This window comes from Zosterops lateralis (genome assembly GCF_965231275.1).
Source record: "Zosterops lateralis genome assembly, chromosome: 6".
NCBI lineage: Eukaryota > Metazoa > Chordata > Aves > Passeriformes > Zosteropidae > Zosterops > Zosterops lateralis.
Window position 1 is genome coordinate 36,909,184 of NC_139761.1, and position 21,915 is coordinate 36,931,098.

General features: G+C 39.0%; 1 protein-coding gene across 1 annotated transcript in view; it reads left to right on the plus strand.

The window, feature by feature from the left end:
• The window catches only part of LOC310911085 (cytosolic phospholipase A2 epsilon-like), a gene marked incomplete at both ends in the record, with an annotated part of 32,096 nt that overhangs the window by 109 nt on the left and 10,072 nt on the right, over positions 1 to 21,915 (plus strand). The window contains 10 exons of the mRNA XM_083864285.1: positions 1,612 to 1,684; positions 13,116 to 13,252; positions 16,175 to 16,306; positions 17,368 to 17,408; positions 17,840 to 17,882; positions 18,628 to 18,691; positions 19,334 to 19,494; positions 19,764 to 19,856; positions 20,374 to 20,411; positions 21,076 to 21,211. Of these exons, the coding sequence (XP_083720411.1) occupies positions 1,612 to 1,684; positions 13,116 to 13,252; positions 16,175 to 16,306; positions 17,368 to 17,408; positions 17,840 to 17,882; positions 18,628 to 18,691; positions 19,334 to 19,494; positions 19,764 to 19,856; positions 20,374 to 20,411; positions 21,076 to 21,211 (918 nt within the window). The remainder of the gene's footprint in view (positions 1 to 1,611; positions 1,685 to 13,115; positions 13,253 to 16,174; positions 16,307 to 17,367; positions 17,409 to 17,839; positions 17,883 to 18,627; positions 18,692 to 19,333; positions 19,495 to 19,763; positions 19,857 to 20,373; positions 20,412 to 21,075; positions 21,212 to 21,915) is intronic.

Below are 21,915 nucleotides of genomic sequence, written 5' to 3' on the forward strand. Positions count from 1 at the left end.
TATGTGTTTACTTATTTGTGTAAGGATGACTTATACCTCTGCTGGTACTACTTGCTATTCTGAAGTGTCTCATAGGAGCTTTCTGTGAATTTGGGATGAATCTGTGGTTTGACTCGAGCATTACATAAGCTGTGCACTTTCACAGTGCAGCATCTGCCAGTTGTGACTATAAACATATAAATATGGTGCTCAGGTAGCTGTGCCAGTGGCCACCTAGTAGTGATGCACACAGAAATGTCACTGCCTTAAACCAGTGATCAATAGTCATGGTCTTAGTTTTATATTTGTGCATGACTGAGGCACAAAAAAATCTTGATCTGTCTCAGAAGTTGTGGGGGTCTTTTTGGTTCTGGTTGTTTTGTTGTTTTTTTAAAATTGTTTTGCTTTTTGTTTGTTTGTTTGTTTCATGGAACATAAGTGGGAGGGAAAGCCCTAAAACTGTCTCTTGGGTTCTCGCGCATGAACATATTGTGTCTCCTTCTCAGTTCTGAAATTAACCTTCAGTTTCCTATGAACAAATTATTTGATTATTCTGTACCCTGCTTCTCTGGTTGTATAATGAAGATTATAGAGTTTCTCTCCATATACATGGATATATGTTAACATAAATGTGCATTGATGCTTGCAGATCTCAAATGGGGCATCCCCATGGCTTAAGAAATAACACATGTGAATGTCTAACCAATCTCGTCAAAGAAACATTAAGGATCTACAAATCCATCCTTTTGAACAGAAGCTGGCAATGGTCTTTGTGTAGAAAGTACACAAGAGAAGCAAGGAAAGAGACTGTCCTCTCTGCTCTTTCCCTTGCCCTTAACCACTGAAACAGCATCAAGAGCAAAAGTAGAGGCTTCTTAGAGATAGGGGCATGACAGGAGACTTTTTTCCACTCAGAACCTAAACCCAGACAGATGACATTAAAACATGCCTTTCTCTTTTGGAGTTAGACATACAAACAGACCAAGGTCAACTTATCATAATTCAAGAGTGATAGGAGAATTTGTAACTTCTCACCTGGATCAATTCCTAACTAGAAAAAGAAGAGGAGCGATATAACTACCTTAAGCAATTTGGTGGAGTCATTTTACTAGCAGAGAATGGGAGAGGTACTAGATAATGCTTTCAGTGAAGCAATAGCTAAAGTTTCAGGTACTAAAACCTGCAAGAATTAATAATTGTTTTGAGTCAGGTCTGTTATTTGCCTTTCCTGCACTTGACATTTCAGCTAATGATCCTTCTGCAAATATCTAGCATCTAGTTTGAGTGGGGAAGTTTTGTTAGTGTCTCTTCCAAAGCTGTTTTCTTGCATCTGCTTTTTTTCATGTTGTGCTGCATTGTGTTGATGGTGCCTCACTCACCAAACAGTGCCAAAAAATATTATTTCTTCCATTAATGACAGATACACACAGTGGAATATTCTCTCAGATTTTTTCCATTTTTTAAACTCGATGTGGACATTATTTTAACTTCCAAAGTAATGCAAGCAGTTCATCTTCCAATTTTGCTCCATGGCTTAAAAAAGTGCAAAAGGAATTTGTGGGAGTGTATGTTTTATGAAGCATAAACAATTTAACATTAATGCAGGTAATAAACTTTGTCATTTTTCTGCAGAGTGATGAATGCCCCTGCTGTTCATTTTTTGTGACAATCATAAGAATGAAAAACCTGAGAAAGGCAGATCTGCGTGAGTATTGCAGTCTTTCTTTGCACTTTTTAGTAGTTCAGTTTTGAAAGCAGAGAACATGTGCTTGCTACTGGCACTGTAACTAGTATCTGTGTCTGAAGTGACATCATGGTTTCAAATATTGATCCATATTTGAATTTGGACTATGCTTTGAACACAGTTTGATATAAAAAGTACCTTTTGCTTTATGGCATATTACTATTATTAGTGGAAATAGCAAATGTCTAGTGTGGTGTACTGTAAAGTACCTTAACTGCTAACAAAGTTCAGAGCCAGTTTTGATGAACAAATTCAGGTGTTAATTCTCAGTTGCACTTTTTGAATTTCTGCTTTAAAGAAAAAAAAAAAAAACAGGACCATTATACATCTTACTGTCAAACAACTTCTTTTTCTGTTAAAATTTTACTGAAATGTATTTGAAATAGACTTTTCAGGATAAACAACTGCCATTGAAATGTTTCTGAGGACTTGGAATGGGTGAAAGTGGAAGTGAAGAGAGAAAAATCTCAGCAGTTACTCAAATAGGAGAAAGAAAGCTCAATAGCTCAAATAACTGACTCAGAAAGAAAGAAAAAGTCAGGAACAAAATGGAAAGGAAGAGAATATGAACCTTTGTATATCAAATAAGACCAAGTGACCGTAGCAAGTATATTTGCCTCCATAGAGATTCCTATTAAATTCTTGCTTTTCTGCCATTGTGTCTAACACAGGGATATTGCTTTCTCTTGAAAACAGCATATCTTCAGAGAAGGGTGAAAGGATGTTTCAATTCCCTCTCTGTCATTTCTATCTCAGCTGAACTGTTTTCTGGCATGTTACCAGCCCAAGGGAATTTCTAAATTGCCCTGACAGGCAATAGCATCAAGACAATCACCTGCAGAGCTGATAACCAAGTGTGTGCCTCTGGCCTTAAAATGTTTCTCTCTTTCTCAGCATTTTATAATGGTTAGAAATTATGATCTCTACATTCTCAAGGACAATAGAACTTCCAGAAATCTGTAGCTATTTATCTTAGCTGTTTATCTTTTATTAGTCTCTATCCTGTATCTTTATTTTGAACAGCTGATTGATTACCTGACTTCAGGTTTGGAGTCAGGTAATACCAGAGATTTGCTTCCAAAGCCAGATGTGGAAGAAGGTCTTTGCTAGAAAGAGGCAGAAGAAGCAGTGCTAGGTGATAGTCTTAGAGGAGCTGCTTCATCCATTCCCCATTGCCTTTCTTTATTGTGTGCAAGAGAGCACCACATTTTATTTCCCTCTAGGAATCAGGACCAAGTTACCAGTGTCACAGAAGAGAGTCAGTGAGGTTTAATCTCCCCCATGCATATATGCTCTCTCAGAACAAATAATTTTTTTAGTTGGAGCCATGCCACCTGATGTGATAATACAGCACAGGAAATGAGGCTGTGTTAAAAACCATTATATTGAATGAGAAAACTGGTGTCAGAATGTATTACAATTCTTTATGTGGCTCACATTTGTTTGTTTTAATAACTATTTCTGTAAAGTTAAGAGAGACAGACATGAGGACAGAGAGTTGAAAGATGGCACAGAAATAATTCCAGCTGCAAAGAGCCATGGGTGCTCTGTTAGAGTCAGAATCTGGCTTTGGAAGATGACCTGTCAAGCACGAGTACACTTTGCTTTCCTTCAGCTGTGGCATTGCACACCTAATGGCCCCTTGTTGTGCAGTGACTGCTATCCACAGTGTCCATGTCTTGCACATGGACATATAATATAGGACCTGCACGTGTCGTATAACATAGGATTTATTTTTTTATTATGGGTTAGCTGTGGCAATCACTTATAATCATGCTATTATCTTTTCCCTTTGTATCAGACAAAAGGTTGGGTTTGAACATGGTGTAAGTGTAACAACAAGAATTAGGCTACTAATATATGTTTAAGTCTGTTAGGAATACGGCTTACTCATGAACCAGAAAGAATTGCTCCCTAATTATGAAGGTTATCAGGTAACAATAATCTAAGTAGTACATATCATGAAGACATAGCTGTTGCAACTTCTAGACATGTTTGAGTTTGGCTAAATTTCCCTAGTGAAAATTTAAAAGAATAGTGATACCAAACCAGTCCAAAGTCTCATTTGGATTGAGAGAATGTCCTCAAAACTGGCTTATAATAAATACTTTGGGGTACGACAAACACTCAACCATGCTTTTCCTTGCCCCACTCTCCCAAGAGCTCTGTGGTTCTTGAGGTCTGTGGCTGAGAGATCTGGCTTCTGTGTCAACAGTAGTGTTTGCATTTGATTATCATGCCCCAAATGATTGGCTTCTGGAGGCCATTAATGGATCTTATTTTGATACTTGTCATCTCACTTTGCCCTGAACAGGAGCCCAGACACTCTTTTTCATTGTCATAGGAAAACCATTCCCAGTTTTGGGATGTTATTCTTTGGGGAGGTCTTTATGGTTATATTGCTAACTAAATAGTTACAGGCATTTCTTTTTTGTATTTGCTTTACATGGGCAGCAGAAATGCCTGCATGAGAAAAGCTGGTCCTTTTCAGGCTGGTGTGAAAAGACCTTTTTTGTATATTAGATATGTCAGCTCTCACACCAAGACAACCACCCCCTTGTATTTATCTCAAAAATTGCAGAATGCTAGTCATTATATGACTGCCTCTATCTCTGGCTTTAAAACTGAGACAGCTTTGTGTCACAAGCCTTCATAAATACATTCAGTAATGTACATTCAGTTTCTCTAAAATCTGCCTGGAGGATGTGATTTCTTTCCAATGGTCCAGCAGGATTTACTTGTGGCACCAGCCAAATGGGGAGTCACTGACAGCATCAGGAGCAAAAGTCACCAGCTGAGGTGCCTGGACTCTCCGTGTTCTTGTTTCCAAGTTTGTCCACCAGACATAATCACTGGAAGAGGACATAGTTTTTATGTTCACGTCTCAATTATTTCATAGAAGCCAACTTTATGCCAGGCTCTGTGTTTCTAACATTTAACCATGACAGTTACTTTCTCAAGAGACTTGTCTGCCAGCCAAGTACCACTGTGTTTCACCCCATGTGCTGCTTATAACAAGAGCTGGATGGGTGTTGTGTAGATTCCCCAGGGCAGATCTTGTTTTCAGCATGGCTGCCCATACCTGCCTTGTTGTGCACAGTCCCATTGGAGCACACCCTGCACCCACTGATCCCAGAGGCTGCCACTGCAGTCACAGCAGGCCATGGGCTGGCACAGCTGGCAAATCTGGTTTTGCATGGCACTTTTCTCAGTGGCTGGGTTTTCTGATCTTTCAGAAGATAAAATATCTTCTACACTGCAAATTGACATCTATGGAAGAGAAACTTGCTTGCTTCATGGGCTACAAGCAAAATATAAAATCAACATTTTCTACATACATGTATTTAACAAAATACTCCATTCAGAAGGCAAAAAATGTCTTTAGAATTGGTGACACATCCTAATTGGTATTTAGAAAAGTCCAAAGCTACAAAAAGTTTTTCCTGGGATAGTCTACAGCTACTTTTTTCTGTCTGTTTTCTTTTAATAAGAAAAAATAATCTCAATCAGAATTCTCATTAGTTAAAGCTTTAGGGTTCTCTTTAGGCTTCTCTTTAGCTATAGTACTAAATCTGGGCGTCATTAAATCTGAGCATGTTACTATGTAATTTCATAGCAAGCTCACAATCCTACACTGCCTATTGATTTTAAAAGCTGGAAAGTAGGAGTACTAATGTTTTTCCTTATATTACCTAAACCCTGTGTAACACCAGAAAAATAACAAAACCCCTTTCAATGGCATGTTTTCCAAAGGAAACTAGTGTGTATGGAAAGTACTGATTGAAGATATGCTCACAACATGCTGTGTATGTTTCCTTTTACTTTACCTCTGACTGTAGCAGTGGTGTGAGAGGGCAGCAGCAGTCTTTGTGCAAAGAGGGCAATCAGGCAACATGGGCAGCGCCAACAGGCAGCTGCCTGGACTGGCCAGTGCTAATGGCACATTCACTGTAGGGTGAAATTGCTTCCCATGGTCATTGATGTTTGCAATGGTTTAAGAGTCATCCTGGGACGTGGTCCTTCTAAAAAGCGTTAGTGTCTTTTCAGGCACATCATTTGGGTTCCTGGTGTCATTGCCTCCTCAGACAGGCTGCTTTTGCATTAATGGAGCGAAAGCCTAAAAGAGCCCAAGACAAATGCTTGGTAAGAAGAATCTGTACAAGGACAGATAAGTTACGTGAATAGCCGCCAAGTTGCAACAAATCCTGTAAACAGGGATTTCCTAACTGGTTAAGAAACTGAAACAGGTATAAGAGCAGCCAGTAATCATGAGAAGATCCTCCCTGTGATGTCATATCCTGGAGCAGGGCTTTTTTACTGTAATTCTAAATTGATTAGATCAAGAACTAATTGCATAACTTCTGAGGTACCTGTTGAAATGGAGGCCTGGTCTTAACTGATGTTTATTATAAAGTCACAACCACAGTTAATAATAGGAGTAACAAATGATTGGATAATCTCAGTGAATATTATGTGAATCAGTTTCATAGCTACATTTCTTAACAACCTGTGTTCCTTTCTATTCAGTCTTCTTTTTGGCTTCATCTGCTCATGTGAACCAAGTCTGCTCATGCTCTTCCTCAGTTCATTGTTACCAAACACACACATACACCTAATTTCCCTCAGGTTACCTGTTTTGTATTCTCTAATCTAGAAGATTAATTCCTTTCCTCCCCCCCCTTTTCAAGTCTTTGATGGCCATGGAGTGTAGTGTATATTTTATTATATACAATTTTACTGTATTGAATTAATGGTAAAGAGTGTGAAGACAAAAAGCCTCCTCTGTGCCTTGATAGCAGCATAAGCTGCCACTAAAAAGAACAATGCTTTTATAATCAGGGAGATCCTTACTTGCTCTGCACATCTTCTTACAGATGTGTAAATAATTGCATCACTTCTGCTAGGTATCAGTGTGTTGTATGTAGGTGTACATGCATCTTCTTGCAGCCATGTTGGCTTCTGTGTGCTTTTGTGTGCAAGAACAGAAAGATGTTCTGGTGGTCAAAGGTATCATGTATGGTGCTCCTCCATGGCTTTTTTTAGATTCTTGGTGTAACCTTAAAGAAGAGCTTCTCAAAACCATAGTTCCTCCTTTCCAAAACTGGGGCTTCAGCAAAGACACCAGGAGCCTCACAAATGCATTAGGAAGTTGAACTGATTACTGGCTGAGAGATTGGTGAAAGTATAGGATCTTGGCTAAATGGCAGGTCTAGGGAAAGATGAGATCAGCTACAGTGCTCTAATACTGTACCAGTGCAGGTGGCATTGCAGCTCTTGTCCTTCCTTGAACAGGTATGAATTTTAAGGACTGTTGTGATGGTACTATGTGTTCCTAGTAGACTTCATTACCCTCTTGTTTAGTGGGGGCTTCTAGTCAACAAGTGATTGAAACAGCTTTCAAAATATTTTATAATATTTAAAATGTCAAAACCTGTTTTAAAACAGGTTTGAAAAGGGTGGAGGCAATGGAAATGCAAAGGGAGAAGTTTGGGTGGAGAGGAGAGGATGGAGTGAGTAGGTGATGATGGCAGCAATGTAGAACCACATGGTGTCCACAGAGGACATAGGTCCATGTGCTGATTCAAGATCCTTCATTCTTCCTCTGCCATTTGGCTTGCACAGTTAAAAGACAGTGGCAGACGCTGCTCAGGGAGTACCTTTCTACTTTGCACTCAGGAAAGAGATAATTATGAAGAAACGTGTTCTTTGATTTCTGAATAGGATTTCTGTTTACACAGTTCCTTGGGCTGAGCTGAGTAATGCCTTCTCACCATTTAAGAAAATGAGCTGAGCATTGGCTTTTCCCACGCTTATAGTCTCCCACATCTTCTTTGAAACTATTGTACCTTGGAATTTTTGATCATCCTTGATAAGGACCATATTTTACTCTATACCCTGCTTACTGTTGCACAATTATGTGTTGAGTTTAGGACTGAAATATACCTAGCTTGATATTAAACATTAACCACAAATTGAATATCAATAGAACTGTGTTGACGGTACTATTAGTCACTATTTGAACATTCAAAGAATTATTAAATAACAGATATTGGTAATTCAGTTGTTCAATTATTGATAATTCATAAAGAATGGAAGATTGATAAAAAAGTTTACTCATTACAGGAATTGCTTCAAGATTTTTTAAAGTATTTGTTTCATGGGCTGTCATGGTTTAGGAATAGTACTTCCCAATTTATTGCTCCCACTAAGACAGTCCCAACAAAGTGCAACTTGCTTCTCCCACTGGGTGGGCTGGAGAGGAGAATTGGAGTAAAAAAATGTAAAGATCATGGGTTGAGATAAGAACAATTTAGTGGAAAATAGTGATGAGATAAGAAAGGAAGCAGTTACAGTAAAAATATTAATGAAGAGACTCCCTTCCCCCTCTCCTGGCAATAACCTCTGGGTCCTGGCCATGCTCCCTCTTGGTTACTGCAAAAATTAACCCTGTTCTGGCTGGAACCAGGACACAGGGAGAGGTACAACTTCTCCGGTTTGATATTTTGTTATGAAAAATATATTTAAATACATTTTTGTTCATCAAATCCCAATAGATTTTATCCACCACAGCAGTATCTGCAGTTCATCCAGTTATAAATTACATAGTGTGACTCATATCTGTCATTAGTGATTCATTCTTTCTCTGCCCTCTGGGCAGAGACATGTTTTGTTTTATGCATCTGTCTCTCTTAGTGTCCTTGCCAGTGGATATAGATGAGCACTGCTGAGGTGATTGGTACAACAAAAGCACAATGGGATGAGGTCTGCAGTATGTCTTGGTCACTGGGGATGTTTTGAACAGCTGGAGTAGTGCCAGGGAAAGCCTTGCCCACAGGCAAGATTCTCAGAGCTTGAGTCCTTTATCAGCAATGGTCTCTAGAGCTTTGGGCAACCTTTTTTTGTGGAATGGAGGACACTCATTACCTTGTAGATGAGGACTGAGAACCCAGATGTGATTTCCTGTTATAGGAGGCCAATGCAAACTAGAGAGGTCAGATTTGACATGGCTGTGATAGTTTGCACTGCTGAGAAGATACATGAGAATGTCCCCATGGGACTGTGGCTCTTCTCTTGGGCACTTTCTATGACTGTACCCTCAGCAGGAGACAATAAAGTAGTGCTGCAGTAGTAGCCAGCAAAGGTTAAAAGTAAGATTCACTCCCAAATTTTGGTGCTATTGTTTGCATTGTATTATGCTGTTAAATTGACAACAGTTCTGAATATTTTCCTGACAAAGGTGCTTGTCTTTTCTTACTTATTTAAGACCAATCTTGACCAAGAATGTCCTGTCAGAGGCGTTTCTGAGTCAAAATAATGACGCTTAAGGAAACAAAAAGTTTTAGCTAAACTTTTAAAGCAATTTTGTTTCTATTCCCTTACTGGGTGCACAACATTTTTGTGGACACTTCCTGAAGAAAGAAAATTTTTGAGTGTTGATTTGGTGGTTCAGCTCTTTCTGGTACTGATATTGTTCCCACTTGTGTTTTCTTTGAAATCCAAGGCATTTGTGTGTAATGCTTGCAGCCTGTTTCCAAATCTGTTTCTATGATGCTTTCTTCCAATAATGGTTTCTTTAGGTGCTCTAACTACCCTCTGTGTCTACATCAACAGTGTTGATGTCTGACCAAGAATTAGTTTTAGCTAGTTTATTTTTATAAGGAAATGAAAGAACCTTCTTAAAAATCTTAGGAAATGATAGAGCTGCAGTTGCACCACATTATCACCCCAAGATGGTCTAAGGTGAAACAAAGAAAATCTGACTACTTGATAATACATCTTTTCCAAAAATATACAGCATTTTGGGTCTTACAGCCTGATTATCTGAGGGTGGGAACACTGAAATAGGAGCAATACTTTTTAAAAATCTAAAAGGGTATACTTATGGAAATGCCTGATTGGTAGTTGAGCTGTGCATAGGTTTCTCTTCATTACATTGTGTTGCTTTTTGTGTTGTTTCATTTTGATGGTTGTATTGTGATGGTACCTGGATATTCTATGTATGGATTTAGGCCTTGTTCCTCAGACATTGTACTTGTTTAGAATGAAAAGATGGCAACTCTTCCAAGGAACTTACAGTCTTATTTCATATGTGTTAAAAGAGGGGGTTTGGAGTTGTTTTGGAGACAGCACCCAGCTATCTGGCAATTGATCTCTTGGGCTGGTATACCATGTTAAGCTGTCCTATCACTCCTTTCCCTGAGACTCAACCCTGGCAGGGAAATGGCTAAGTTGTTTTCCATGGATTATAATTGCTGTGATATGAATGTCTTGTTTTGCGCCTTCCAGCATAAACACGGACGTTATTTGTGGCAGCATTTCCATATGACACATTATAGGTTCACCTGGGCTTGTTGTCATCTCTTGAAGCAGTATGAAATTTAGCATGTCTGTCACTGTGTCATATATGTCTGGGTACTAGTACAGTCTGAAATGAGTTACCTAAAAAACTTATAAAAGACCTGGAGCAGTCTTCTAATTTTTGCCTCTGTTCACACAGAGACACAACATTATCCTCTTTGTATCAATAATTTGGACATAACAGAACTGATTATTTGACAATCTTTTTGTTGTTGTTTAATTAGCAAACTCAAGTCTTTCAGCTCTCTCTCATATGCCAGGCTGCCTAAGTCAATCCTCTTCAAATTGGGTATGTTTAATAGCTGGTAAGAGTTAAAGCATTTTATGGTGGAGAGAGGAAAAGAGTGGAAGAGAATGCAACATGGAAGACACTGAGTGAGCATCCACATGCTCCTCTCCAGGGCTAAAAGTATATGCAAAAGGATCTCAGTGCTATATCTCATCACCTGCACTTAGGTTTAATACTGTGTATTTGGGATCTGGTCCAAAATGTAATTAAATTTGTGTTGTGTATGTTAGTTGTCAGACGCATCCTGCAATATTTCAGTTCTGGGATATGATTTGTTATTCTTCATGCAGTGTCCTGCCTTTAATTGCTTGTTTCCAGAGTCAAATATCTTTGTCTCTATCTACATTCTGGTCTTAGGCTATGTTGAGACTGAGACCTCACTGGGTGCTAACCTAGTTAGTGTTAAATGTGGATCATCAGATTGTGGGACTCACCTTTAATAAGAGCAAAAGCAGAGACACCTTGGTAAAGATTAGACTAACCTCTCAGGTTGGTATCCGTCTGTTGTGTTCAGTGAGAATGAAGAACTGAACAGCTCTATCTAGATACAAGAATGCAAGCCACAAGTTTAGCACTTCTTTGATACTCTGAAAATAATGAATGCTTTTCTTCTAAACCAGGAGTCATAGCTTGTATGTACAACAAAGAGATATCCCAGACCATAAATTAACAAATTCTCTAAAACACACATACTTCATTAGAGCATAACCTGCAGATACAGCCTGAAGAAACAGCCTGCTCCTCTGGCACTATCTGAGGAAGTAACTATGCAAAGTTAGTATGATCTTTTTCAAATGTTAAAAATCAATGCAAGTTGTTTTGAAAATAGTGCGTGAGAGCCAGCTAAAGAAATAGTTTCATTACCAAAAAATTGTTATCAACAGGTATGTTGCATATATTCTGCATTTTAAAATTGCAAATGCAGATGTCTCTAATTCTTCTATGTAATATTAGTATATTTTTAAACATTATTGCAATGTTAAAATAATTTTTTATGTAATATGAGCAGTAAGTGGGAAACAATCAAGTGCATGCTGAAAAACTGGAAGATGTTTCATGTTCAGACAGTATCAGAAGACTTGAAAGATAAATCATATCCCTGATTGCACAAACTGCTTTAAGCAACACCTATTCATTGCAGCATGGTTTACCCCTTAAGTTAAAAAAAAAGTGGAAGGAGAACCAAGAGACTCGCAGAGAAAGAATTATATAATTACCAATCAAACTCTCTTCCTTTTGTAATCCAAGCTGGTTACAAAAGTGTAAAGGGTAGTTATCACTGTGTTATTGGTAGGGAAATGCAGATGGAAAAGCAAGATAAATTTAAATGAAACCAATTGCTCACAGTGACTTAGCAGTCTGTGACAGAGCTGGGACTGGAACTAACCTATCATGAGACCTTTTCCAGCAGGTTGCCCAGTTGGTCATGCTGCCCCTCAGCATGTATCCCACAGTACCAAACTGCCTGTTGTTATACCCAGATCTGGGCTATATTATGAATACACAACAAGTTTTTAGAGCTGGAGACATTGGAGACAGCTGTAGATGCCCAGCAGAAAAAAGAAATGTCAGTTCCTTAGCAAAGACAGCAGATTTGCTCAAAATGGGAGGGCTGGAAAGGGTAGATGACAGTGGAGAGAGACTGAGCCCCACCATTCTTCACTATATTGTCAGGGTCTCTGTTTGTTACCATAGGTTCACAAGCCATCAACTCTTACACTCTTAGGAGCAAGCGCCCTGCCTTGCTCCCTGCTAAAAATGAAAGATCTCCATAGCAGTATCAGAGAGATTCCTAACCACCACCAAATACTCCATATATATCAGACTGTCACACAAAGGGAAAGTTATAGTTGCACAGATATACAAGTACCCAGTTCACCTCTCACCTGAAAGCTCTGGCAACCCACAGGAGACAATTCATCCACATCATGTGGCAGTGCCCAGCACACAGAGCAACCTGGTCTAGTGGGAGGTGCCCCTGCCCACAGCAGGGGTGTTAGAACTAGATGATCTTTAAAATCCCTTCCAACACAGGCTATTTGATGATTCTCTGATAGCTGTGCCAACCCAGACAGATCTGGAGACAAAACAAACCCAAAACAACTGCTGTGTATTAAGATTACTTAATTGTAGCTCACTATGCAATCTTCTGTGACATTATCAGCTTTCTCAGGAATTAGAGTTTTCTTCTCTATCAGGGCTCAGAGTTTAAATCATAGTGAGATAAAAGTGTACTGCTACTTTTGCATAACATTTTTCATGGTGAGGGGATGTGATTACATGTTGGGTGACACAGTCAGCTCATTATATGGATGGATTACAGATATGTGGGGGCAGCAGACCAGATGGGGAAGGTGGTTAAAATAGTATTTTACTCTTAAAAAAGGTTATCTTTAAATGCATAAACTTTTTTCTTCTCCATCACAGAAATCTCTTGATTTGCAACCAACAGTAGATGTACTAATAATGGCTCTACCAACAAAGAGCTACCAAAAACTAGCTCTTTGTACTCTATTCTTACCAATTGTCTTTATTGCAGTAGTTTCTTTGAAAATCCATTCATGACCTGAGCCCCCACTTGTGGGAGGTAACAAATAGTAGTGAATGGTTTTGAATAAAGAGCTGTTGGAAAATTTATCAAAACACCTCATATTTGCAATTTGCTGTATACATTTAGTGCTATAAGGCTAAACTTTAAGATATTTGTAGTAATCTGTTGGTTACAACATGTCTTTTCAAATGCAGTTAGCCAAACCGATTGCTACATAAGCCTGTACTTGCCCACTGCCTCTCCGGAGACTGTCCGGACCAAGACCATTAAGAACTGCAAAGATCCAGTGTGGAATGAAACATTTTGCTTCAGGATCCAGAGCCAAGTAAAGGTAAGATGCAGAGTGCATTTGTTATTCTTTTGGGGCAGAGATGTCATTGTGTGATCAATATGTAGGACAAAATAAAAATAGAAAAAATATATGTGAAACACTGCAACGGTAGGGGTAAGGAGATTCGGAGTAGAATGTAGCAGCAAAATTATAGTTAATTTTCTGATATATAAAAAGTAACCAAGATATTTCATAACCAAGCTTACTTACAGGGGCCATCAATCTCTGCTTTACAGCTTGTACTGTTCATTTCCTAGTGCTAGTGCCAGATCAAGACTCTCTAAAGTGGCAAATCAGCAGGGCAGTTCCCTGGCTCTCTCAAGAACTGATAAACTCCTCCAGAAGAGCATTTGGAATAGCTCAATGTGTTCCTGCACCACAGGGTCTCCAGTGAACAATCCCTCTTGCCTTTCACTGCAGAAGTTGCCCATGACACATGTTCTCAAGCTTTCTTCTCAGGCTTTCTTCAGTTAAGTGGTACTGGTCCTGCTTGGTATAGCTTTCAGCTTTCACATGTCTACCCATCTGTGGCCTACAGCCAGTGCTTTCCCTGCAAACCTAAAAAAAATTCTGTCTTCTTTCAAAATGCCGGTGAGGCACAGTTTCATGAAGCCCTGCAGGCTTATCACAGAGGTGAAAGGCAACGGACAAACATTGCAGCATGGGAACAAACACCCACTGATCTGCAACTCCTGCACACAAGCACCTGCTCTTCCTGAAAGGTTTTTCAAAACTGCAATACCACACAGAACAGCTAAAAAAATATCTTGGCCACAGAAGCTGCTTGAACTAGTTCTTCGGGAGTAGTGTTTGGGAAGACATTATGTTTACTTTCAGTACATTTGCAGCAGGAGACAAGACATGGCATTAGCTGGGGTAATTTTCAGTGTGTGGCAACAGCACTGTGGTGGTGGTGGATGTGGCTTGAGTGTAGGCTGCAAAAATGTATCCTGCAGATTTGGGACAACCAAAGCTTAGCAGTTAAGTCTCTTTTAGGTTTCTCTGTACATACTGCAATTCCTATGCTCATTACCCTCTGAGCAGAACCAGAGTTTGCTGGTCTGGTTATTTTCTCCTTTTCTGCCTTGTGTTTGCTGTTTGCTGAGGTATGCATCTTCCCAAATTATGGTAGCCAGAGCTCTGTAAAACCATATAATACACTGTCATTGTGGAAGAAAAGACCTGTTTGGGCATGTTTGTGCTGGTTCTTACCAGGAACAGCAGTGTTTACTGATAGGCATCTGTTTGGATGAATGTCTGACAAACGGTTAGAAGGGGCTTCCCAGGCTTGTCCCGTGGGCACAACTCCTACAGCTCCAGGAGGGTGACTCTTCCCAGAGCTGGTGTCACACAGACCTGCCAAGGGCTGTCTGCTCATTACCTGGCTCCCAGTGATGCTGCCTGGACAACCCTGGCTGCTTCCCACACAGCATCCCAGGGGTGCAGCCAGAGATCTCCCTTGGCCAGCCAGCACCCTGTGCATGCGTCTCCTGGCTAGCTGGGAGTATCTAGGACTGCAAATCAGTTGGTCACTCAGAAAATAAATCAGTCATTTAAGCCAGATAAGGATATTCTATTGTAGTATCACAGCTAGGGAAACAGGTCTGCTCTTCAGTGCAAGCCTGCCTTCTACTAACTGCAAACTATAGCTTTTAAGCATATGACCTCCATCACCTTCTAGAATACTTTACAGGCTATTTATGGCTGGCCTGTAAACCAAGGTGCTGTGGCTGCTTGTCTCTGCCTCTTGACAGTGTTTTGATTAGCAAATGTCATGGACAGGGCTGACCACATTGTGATACTTTTACATAGGTGGCCTTAAAGGTCAGCAGCATTTCTGTCTTCTGACAATAAATTGCAAACTCAAGGTCATTTGCCATCTCTCCCTTGCTGGTTTCTTACAGAATGATAGATGTCAAAATTGAATGCTTGGATTCTGGAGTGGCTTCCTTTCAGTGTATTTGTCTAGTCAATCACTTGTCACATTTAGGTATGGACCTTTCTGAGATACATTGTGAACTTCTAAGACAGCAACGTTCATGTGCTCACTGTGTTTTATCCCTGTGTTTGTGTGTGAGACCATGAGCCTACCTGCATGTCTTTAATAAACATCAAGCCTCTTAGCAAGTTTCAGTTAAATCTGATGCATAACTAAGAATCTGAGATAAGCATTCCCTGTAATTTGCATGAAAATGAGCTGCTGAATATATTGAGGGAGGCCCGAATTATTGCCTCACTGAGAAAACAGCAGTGAAGGTTCACTTGCTCAGCAAGGCATCTCTGATCCAGCCCATGTCCAGCTACCAATCAGGCACCGGAAGGGTTGTTACCCTCTCCTGTCCATTCAAACAGACGGGTTAAAGAAGAGGGAGAGGAGGAGATTTATACAGTGGGATTTGTGCAATTTAACAAAAGCGTATTGCTTTCTGTAGACTGCATGGTAATTATCTGCATGTGATCTGTTTAATAATTTACAGGATAAAATTATGCAACCATGAAGTAATTATATGGTACATCCTTAATGTATTTTAATTGCTGCTTATATCCAAGGATTTTTATGCTACCAATGGCAAAAAAATCCTGACCACTAGTTGGTTTCCTACAATTCAGGAAAAAGCGATGACCTCAAATCAAATTCAAAGCCAAATATGTTTTTCAATATTCAGTGATTCTACTAGCTTTTGTCATTTAAATTACTCTGCAGGACAAACTGCAACAAATTACAAAACAAATTACTCAGCAACAAACCCAACTGTGTTAGGTTCAAAATATCTTTCTTCATCTCTGTGTGCATGCAAAGGTTGTGCATGCTCTCTCATTTCTCCCCATTCTTTCTCTGTTTTCCTTAACATGCTGAGCACATCATCTTGTGTCTCTGTAAGGTCTCAAAACAGGATCCTAATTCTGTACCTCTGTTCACAGAATATTCTTGAGATGAAAGTCTATGATGAAAACGCTGTCACTAAAGATGACCTCCTATTCACTGTTCTCTTTGATGTTGCTAAAGTCCAGCTTGGAGAAACTGTTCACTTGACATTTCACCTAAATCGAAAGGTAAGTGATAAAACTGCCTTGGTCACAGGAATAAAATATATTTTTTGATATTACCTCCTAAATAAGTTCTTTTCAAGCAATCTTTTCCTCTTGGTATGCACTTCATATACCTTGTGAAGAATCTTCCAAATCTTAATCAGCAAAGTAGAAAAGGACACAATCCTGAAGGCTTTTGCTAGCTCATCAAACCTCTTAGGTGTTTTTCCGACACCAGAGTTGCCTTTTTTCCCCTCTTTCTTGACTCCGTTGCTCAAATAGATTTTGTGGGAAATACAAAATTTCATCACCTTGCACAAAGGTTCTTAGAATTTCTTTTCCTGGCACAAGCACTTGTGAGTTTGGGCATACTCTGGGACAGATGTTGCAGTATTCACTTAAAAACTGTTTCCTTGCCCTGTAATTCTTTTGGATACACCGGAAAACAATCCAAAGATTCATACTGAGGTGCTAAAACCAGTTGATGGCAAATTGCTCAAACTATTTCATTGTTTTAGTGTGCCTGAACACTTACATGATGACTTCAACATGGAATGTGGGTATTCAATTTAGATACTCTGTAGACTTGCTATTTCACTGACTTTTTAAATAGGGTACATATGGATATTCAGCTTCACAGTGTTGTTGGCAGGCAGTCTGCCTTAACTTGTCTGGCTACTGGTCAATGTGTTGTCCACGCTGTAGGAGTCCTTTTGATCAGAAGAATTGAGAATGCTTTCTTCTACACAGCAGTATTCCTCTTCAGATAACATTACACAGTAAAAACCCAAGCCTTTAGACTATTTTAAGCCAACAGTTACTGCTACAGGTCTGCTTGCCATTCTACTCTGCCTCACCATCAAACAGAACAGGGCAGTTTGGCCTGAGAACTGATGGTTAACAAAGGAGGGATTTCAGAATCACTCTAACTCAAATGCTTTCCCTCCTCACAGTATACCTTGGAGCAAGAAGGAAATCTGATTTGATTGAAGGACTCTTTCAGGAGCCAGAATAATAACTGATAATCATAGCTAATAAGAGAGTAAAATTAATTCAGATGCTTATAATAAATTAATTTTTTACAGACGCAGGAGATGCTAGAGGTTGAGTTTACATCGGAGAGCATGTGAGTAACACCCACACGGAACCATAGACATGCCCCTTTGCAAGCAGTCAAACACATGCTAGAATTTAGTATAATATATTTTGAAATGCCCAGCATGACAGCAATGGTTGGTGTCAATGAAGTTAGTTGAATATTGGCTAAAACTCTGTCTTCCTTATCTACCAAGAATCACCCTGATTATTAATTTATCCTGTTACTTGCTGGAAGAGGCAGAATAATAACTACAGTCATCATACTTATTACAACTTTTGTTTACCATTATCATTTAAAAAAAATCCAAACATATTTCATATATCTTCTAAATTTAAAAATCAGTGACATGTCTATGCTGGACAAGACAAACTTCAAGGAAAGTATTATTTTTTGGTGTTCATTTAAGAATGTTTTTAGGTGATGCTACTTCTGATTGCATTTTTTTTTTCTTCTTTCAGTCCAGTCCCTCCTGAGAAGCTTGTGACCAATGGTGTATTAGTGGTAATTTTAAACTATTGCTCCTATATCTTTGCTTTCATGATAGTGATGGAAACTGTGAATCTGGCAGGTGCCCCAACACCTCAATGCAGGCAAGGTGGAAGGCGAGGGAGATGGGGGTCAGACACAAGTAGCCACCCTGTTGTGCTGCTCCCTATGGGAGCATATGTTGGGAAAGAATGTGCACAGTTGTTTGGTGTATCCAGAGGACTGTTCACCACAACAGGTTGATATCAAGCCTATTCACAAAGCCTGAAGTGGTCTTTCACTGACTTACTGCCGCTGACTTACTGCCACTGTGTCATTCCTTTGGGAATGCCAAATGGCCATCCTGTTTTCCCCACTTCCATAGGATGAAATGAAAGTTGCTTTCTCAGCTGCCATTACTTAAAGGAGGTAGCACTTGACTGTCCAGCTTCACCAAAGCATAGCAGCAAGGCCATCCCTGTGATTTGGCCAACCCAACAGTTTACACTCATGAGGTCTCAGCACACTCTCATTGTCCCCCCCAGTTATTTCCCTTTTCTTTCCAGTCTTGTCCAAAACCACCACAACTATTTTTTCTTTCAGTTGAAATCTGTCACATTTTTAGAGTGCCAAAGTCTTTCTCTTATGAGCCTAACAAACATAGGGTGGACTGTTTTTCAGACCCCAGGGACTTAGGTGACCAAAGACACATAGCAGCGAAGTGACTCAGATATGGCATGTTTTATATACTTTAATCTCTCATTGTTCATCTCTGCTACAGTCTCGTGAAATTTCCTGCTTGGAAGTCCTAGTGGACAACAGACGGACAAAGAAAGAACCTTCAGGTTAGACTTCAAACTAGAAACAAAACTACCTTATTTTATGGTTAACTGACTTTTCTTGGTTAGTTGCTTGCCTTGGGGTTTTGTTTGTTTGGTTTTTAAATTGTTTTTATTTCAGTTTGTTTTGGGTTTGTTTCTTTGGATTTTTGTCTGTGTGTGTTGGGGTTTTTGTTGTTTTGCTTTGTTATTTTCTTATCTGGTAATTTTCTCATCTGGTATTTTCTTATCTGCTAATTTGTTCTTACAATTAGAGCACAGGAACTGGATGGTTTGGAATGTATATGCAGGTTCACAGATCCTACAGTTATAGTGTGTCTGTGCTAACTAACTATAAAAACTGGACTTTGAAATTAAAGGAATGAATCTTATAAGTGCTGTATTTGCCTGTATGTCTGAGTTTTTCAAACACCTTTTTCAGCCTTACAAGCTTTTTAGTGTTTTGTGGTTTGTTTTTGATTTGCTTGTTTGCTGTTCTTCTCTTATTTCTTGTAATGTTCCCTTGCTGGATAAATATGTTTGGAAGCTTTTTAGCATTGTTGAAGGGTTTATATATAAACTTCTGAAAGACCATTTAATGTTCCATTTCTGGGGTCATAGTCATTAACTTCTCTGTATATTTTTCGTGTTTGGATTTTTTTTTTTTAGAAAAGGACTTCTTGTTTTCGGTGAAGGGATCATATGAGAAGAGCCAGACCCTGTCACTGGGCCCTTTCTGGCAACCTCTGAAGCCCCTGAACTTTCATTACATCAAGTACAACCTGTCAGAGTTGTGCATGGCACTAGCAGAGAAGCCTCATTTCTGCTCGGTATGTGATCATTAGCTTGAGTAAGTGCAGTAACTCATGGTTTTCTACACTTGACTGAGGTAAATGGAAAGAGTTTGTATTTTTAATAAAGAGCTATCTTTAATGAACTTGAGCTCTGAAACAGCTTTGTAACCCGTAAGACATGCAAATATTAGATGCCAACTTGAAAACTGCTGGATAGGGATCCATTTGAAAACATTAAGTTGGAGACAGTGCTTTTGTATGGTGTAAGCATGAAATATTTGTCTACGTTATAATTTATTTTTCAGTGTACTTCAGATGAAGACAAAAAAGACTGCCATGCATCCCTCACTATTCCTCTGGATTCACTTCCATTCAGTGAGAAAGTGGCAGTAGCAAAGGTAATTGATGGCAATTTCTTAGAATAAAAGAAGCTATAGATCAAAGATCAATGGGCATGAGTTAATCAGATCACTGTGAAGTAGGGGTTTAGATATGTAATTGTTAGTGCCCTTAACTTCCTAAAAATTCCTAACATTATGGACCTGTACATTTTCATATGAACCAAACAGAACAAAAAAATCACAGCCAAACACATGACAAAGGGATTTCTGTGACCACCTCAGGGACCAACCTGGATCAGAGCAAACACAAATGATGAGGCAGGATGGAATACACTGGCAGAGCTGGTGTTGGTTTTTGCTCTATACTGCTCTCTTTATCTTTAGTATAAAACAATGTAAGGAAAATAACATGGACTTGGAGAAGTTTTAAGATTTTTACAGCTTTGTGGCTCAATGTGGCTTTTAGAAAAAGAGAACGGCTTCAGAGCTGATGGTAAAGAAAGAATGTCAAATGATAAAAAACGAGTGTAAAAAAGTGTTTATATTGTGTTTGTTTTTTTTTTTTTTTTTCTAGGATGAGACAATCAATTTACACGTGAAGTCAAATGACTGGTAAGAAATTCTGTCTTTGGGTTTTTTGATTGTGAAAATAATATGCTTTTTTGCCTTCTTACCTATTTCTGTAAATAAGGGAGAAAGTGTTTAGTCAAATATTATATTTACCTATTCACCTATGTTCATTACCCATGTCCAGAGGGTGGTTAACTGTGCTAGGTGAATTTTCCTGTTATGCTGCTATACAGAAATTCAGTTTAGATGGGCAGAATAATGTTTTCTGGTTGCAACATCTGAACATTCTGGTTGCAACATCTGAATTTGGTAGAGCTATATATTTAGAAAAAGATGTGTTTCCTTTCCTTTCCTTATTTGTAAAAAATACAGAGTATTTGTATTTATAAAATCTGTCAGTCCTGAGGCAAGAAATCCTAAATATTCCACTGTTTATAGTATCCATATATGGATTGCAGTATTAATGTAAGACACTTCCTGAAAATCAGTGTAGTAATAAATAATATGTCTTTCTGTAAGATTTTGCTACGTTTTGCAGTTCATCAGCCTTTTCTCTACCTTACCTATATCATTGTGATGTGCTTTTGTGGGGCCAAAGCAGCAGCTTTTCTAAGCCTCATAATAGAGTTACAACTTCTAAGCAAGTATCCAGATATTAATTTTAAGTGATTGTGCACACTCTGTTTAACCCTGGACTTTGTTTGAGGTCCAGAAACTTAGATGCTCGCTTGGAGTTTGATCTATGTACGAAGGAGAAAAATTTCCTACAGAAAAGGAAGAAGTTTGTGGCTTCTGCTCTGAAAAAGGCACTACATTTAGAACAAGACCTACAAGATCATGAGGTATGCGGAGGACCACAGGGACTGTAACATTCTGTGTAACAAGAATGTGTTATGCTCATAGCCTTTTGCATATTGTTCCTTTACTAGCCCTGATACATTCACTGCACCACGTAAAGCATTGGGGAATGCTTTTCAACATTTTCTACTTTAGATGAAGCAATATGAGAGCCAGGATAGTATCAAACCCTCTTGATACACATTTCTCCAGAAAACATAATGCCATAAATCAGAAAATATTTTTCTATTTCTTTTTTATCTGTGCATTATAGACCTGGATAGTCTGATCGTTATAGCTAATCATTCAGTCACTGAAGATATAATACCTTATAAGGTATTATATCAGATTTTTGGAGGGAGAAAATCTAACAGGTAAAGTGATGCCTAATACTGGCTGATGAGAAGATGCCTCATTATAGACCCTCTTCTTGGTGCTCATCATCTCAGCTGTTGTTTCTCAAATAGAAGAGACGTTCCACATTTTTTTCTCTAATCTGCTTGTCTGAGCTAGGGTTCATATTTGTTGATGTCCATGCTAGCATGGGGATGATTGGTGCTTTAGGGCAGGAGCATGGTCTGTGATCAGCAACTTGAGAAACGAAGAACCAACTTGACAGATGGTTAATTTTTTTTCACCTGTTTTCTCCTTTGTCCAGGACAGGTGGACCTAAGGCATATCAGTTAATATATGACAGCACGGGTTTAGA